The 3357-nt window shown below is 48.5% G+C and overlaps 1 protein-coding gene across 1 annotated transcript; it reads left to right on the top strand.

Annotated features, from left to right (window-relative positions):
* Window positions 1-464: 464 nt before the first annotated feature.
* On the top strand, window positions 465-2861 carry LOC100766123 (transcription factor SPT20 homolog). Its single transcript, XM_035449737.1, has one exon. The coding sequence runs from the start codon at window positions 465-467 to the stop codon at window positions 2859-2861; it is 2397 nt and encodes a 798-aa protein (XP_035305628.1).
* Window positions 2862-3357: the final 496 nt, after the last annotated feature.

Raw genomic sequence — 3357 nt, 5'->3', positions numbered from 1 at the left:
TCTTGGTTTCTTCAGCTTGTCTTTGCGGTTACGTCGGGGCCTCGCCATGCAGCCCAGACGTGCGCTACTAATGCCCGGCTAGCTCTTGGTTGCCCGGCTAGCTCTTGCTTTCTTCGGCTTGTCTTTGCGGTTACATCGGGACCTCGCCGTGCAACCCAGACGTGTGCTACTAATGCCCGGCCAGCTCTTGGTTTCTTCGGCTTGTCTTTGCGGTTAAGTCGGGACCTCGCCGTGCCGCCCAGACTGGCTTTGCCCGTGCGTAAGCCCCCAGAATACAGTGCAAGAATTGGCGGCGTCCATCTCACCAGCGGGAGGCAGGTTTCTTGGGGTCCATATTAAATTCAGACTGTATGCTCTTATACAGAGTTGTAGAGTTTTGTAGGACAGTTACTATAACTGCTACGATTTCCACCTGTCCACCAATACATTTCGTTTTTTATTTAAGGCCCCAATTTTCTACTACGATGGAACAAACTTTACAGAGCGCTTTGGAGTGGGCGGATGATATTATTGAGACTGTCCAGCAGCAGCCCCCTCCAGGGAGACCCGCAACTAATGGGGAAAAATCTCTTCAGGAAAAACTGTATGAAATTTATGTGGAGGAATGTAAGAAGGAGCCTGAAGCAGAGGGCCTTCGAAGCAATGTCAACTTGCTAGAGAAGCTTATGAAGAGAGAGGCGTTGCCGTGTTTAGTGGTCAACCTGTATGCAGAAAATCAGGGCTATTCTCTCCTGCTCAAGGACAAAAGTGGGTCATTTTCAGAGCCCTTTCAGTTGCCTTATGAAGTAGAGAAACTGCTCGAATATTTGGATGCTGAACAGTTACCTTCTTTTCTGATCGATGCCCTGGAAAAGTCCCCTGTGAATGTGTTTCACCATGGGTGTGTCATAGCAGAAATTCGAGACTTCAGGCCGTTCAGTACTGGCTACCCTCCTGGGGAGCCTGGTGAAGATCCTACTGCATCATCTACTGAGTCTGCTGTCTCATCTACTGTGTCCTCTCCTGCTTACCAAACTCGTCACGTCCTCTTACGTCCGACGATGCAGACGCTAGTGAGTGATGTGGAGTCCATAACAAGTGACAACCGTCAGTGGACCCAGGAAGAAAAACTTGAACTTGAGAGCCAACTGATCTTAGCTACAGCAGAGCCACTGTGTCTGGATCCCTCTGTTGCTGTCGCCTGCACAGCCAACAGACTGCTGTTTAATGAGCAGAAAATGAACACTGACCCCATGAGGCAATGCTTCAAGAGGCATGCATGCTCCTCTCTGGATCCACAAGATGTACCATCTGGGTATGCCTATCCCCCTGACTCCACAACAATGACTCCTTTCAAAAAACAGGCAAAAGTAAGAGCAGGTAACCCATCTGAGCTGAACATTGATGGAATGGAAACATGGAAGCAGACACTCTGTGAACCAACTGCTCCTCCAGAGATGGACATGCAGAAATACATTGAAGAGATGCCTTCTCTGCCCTTTGGTGAGTCAGAACCAACTGTCTCGGCAGCCCCTGAGGTAAAATATGGTTGTATGTTTGATTATGAGGATGACACTCCATTTTGGAATATGAGTCCAAGTATCATGAAGACCCTTGATGGTCCACTTTTTGCTGATGAGATAGAGGCACCTCCAGAGAGCAGAAGTGATAGCAGCCTACATTTCCCTCCCATGTCTCTGAGTGATTATGTAGATGAGTTCGTGGCTGGGATAGACACTGAGCCTAAGAAGTCAGTGCATGTGTGCCAAGAGCCTGTCCAGAGCCAAGCCATGTGTCCAGATAAGATGCCACAGGGGTTTAGTAGCTCAGTCTGTCTTCCTCAACCATCCCCGGGGAAGAAGCCCACAACCAGTTTAGTGTCAGCCTCAGCCTTAGACAAGGAAAGCAGACCTCCTCTGCCAGTCTCACTTGTCCCCATCTCAGGACAGGGCTCCTCAGCTGTCAGGTCCATCACACCACAGGCTGGCAAGGACATACCACCTGCTCCTAAAGCAGCCACTGTGGTTCGGCAGACTATTATGGGACTGAGCAAGGTTAAAACCCTTCCTCCAGTTATCCAATCCAAAGCTAGGTCATCAGAAAACAATCCAAAGATTCAGCCTACCAGCAGCACCACTGGTGTGAATGTGATCCATGTAGTAAGGTCTCTGCAAAACCCTTCTAGGTTGGAGAGTAATTCAACCCAGGTCCTAGGCAGACCTAGTGGTACCCCAGCTGCTGAAGGGATTACTCCAAATAACCTACCAACCAGAGAGCAGCTACCTGGGCCAGCACAGCGCCCTGTGAAGCCACCTATGCAACTCATTATAAATAATACAACAAGTCCCTTAACTGTAAGGCTTCCCGCTGGCTCTGTCATTTTGCGCCCAGAGCCTCAGAAGCCATCCCAGGGACAGCTGCAGCAGCCACAGCAAATATATGTATTGATTCCAAAACAGCATCAGCCAGCCAGGGCCTCTGTCCCCCCACAGTCACAGCCAGTGCCACCAGCTTCCTCCCAGGGGTCTAACCATCAGCAGTTGTCCCTGCCAGCTCAACAAACTAGTCACCTTAACATTGAGCAAACTGGTCGCCTTAACACTGAGAGGACCAGAGTGGCTCAACAGACCCAGACATCAGTGGTATGTCAGGTGGGCTCCACCCAGCAGAGTCATAGGCAGAGTGTTCGTTCCCAGAGCTTCCAGCTCTCTGCTACCCTGGTACAGCAGGGGCAGAGTCAGACCCAGAATGTGCAGTTGAGAATCATACCACGAATAATGGCTGTTTCCACAGCAGACACTCAGTACTCTGACTGTGGGTCTGCAGCTGGAGAACCCAGTGAGAGTGGAACAGGAGGTCCACCAAACACCCCAAGGTCCTAAGTCTTACTTCTCTTTAAAATGTCCCAACATCAGGCTAAAGCATTTCTCAGTTTTTATTTCATTGTGGGTGTTTGGAATGTGCCAATATATTATAGTTTAAAATGCAAAATATCAAAGCTCGATGCCCAAGTTTTACGTAGAAACAGGGAAGGGATTTTTTTAAAAAAAAAAACTGGGGCTGTTTTATTTGATTTGCTTTTTGCTTTTGATAGTCATGTTTATTATAGTGTGCCGGTATGAACCCACATCCAAATTTTGTTATCTTTAGTAATTCCACATTGTCATTTCGATAAACATTCAAACTGCAGTAACATGGGGCTGGAAAAATGTCTCAGCTGTTAAAAGCACTTGCTACCCTTTCAAGGTCTGGAGTTTGGATTCCAGAGCCCATTTCAGGCAGCATGCAGCTGTCTATACCTCCAGCTCCAGAAAATAGGACACTCTTCTGGCCTCTGCTGGGACAGACATACATGTGTCCCTGTCACACAAACATAAT

The sequence above is a fragment of the Cricetulus griseus genome, chromosome X, assembly GCF_003668045.3.
Source record: "Cricetulus griseus strain 17A/GY chromosome X, alternate assembly CriGri-PICRH-1.0, whole genome shotgun sequence".
Taxonomy (NCBI): Eukaryota; Metazoa; Chordata; class Mammalia; order Rodentia; family Cricetidae; genus Cricetulus; species Cricetulus griseus.
This window is presented reverse-complemented; position numbering and strand designations above follow the sequence as displayed.

What these genes read in the sequence shown, in the direction of transcription:
- LOC100766123 (XM_035449737.1), top strand. Translation starts at nt 465, where the DNA reads ATGGAACAAACTTTACAGAGCGCTTTGGAGTGGGCGGATGATATTATT.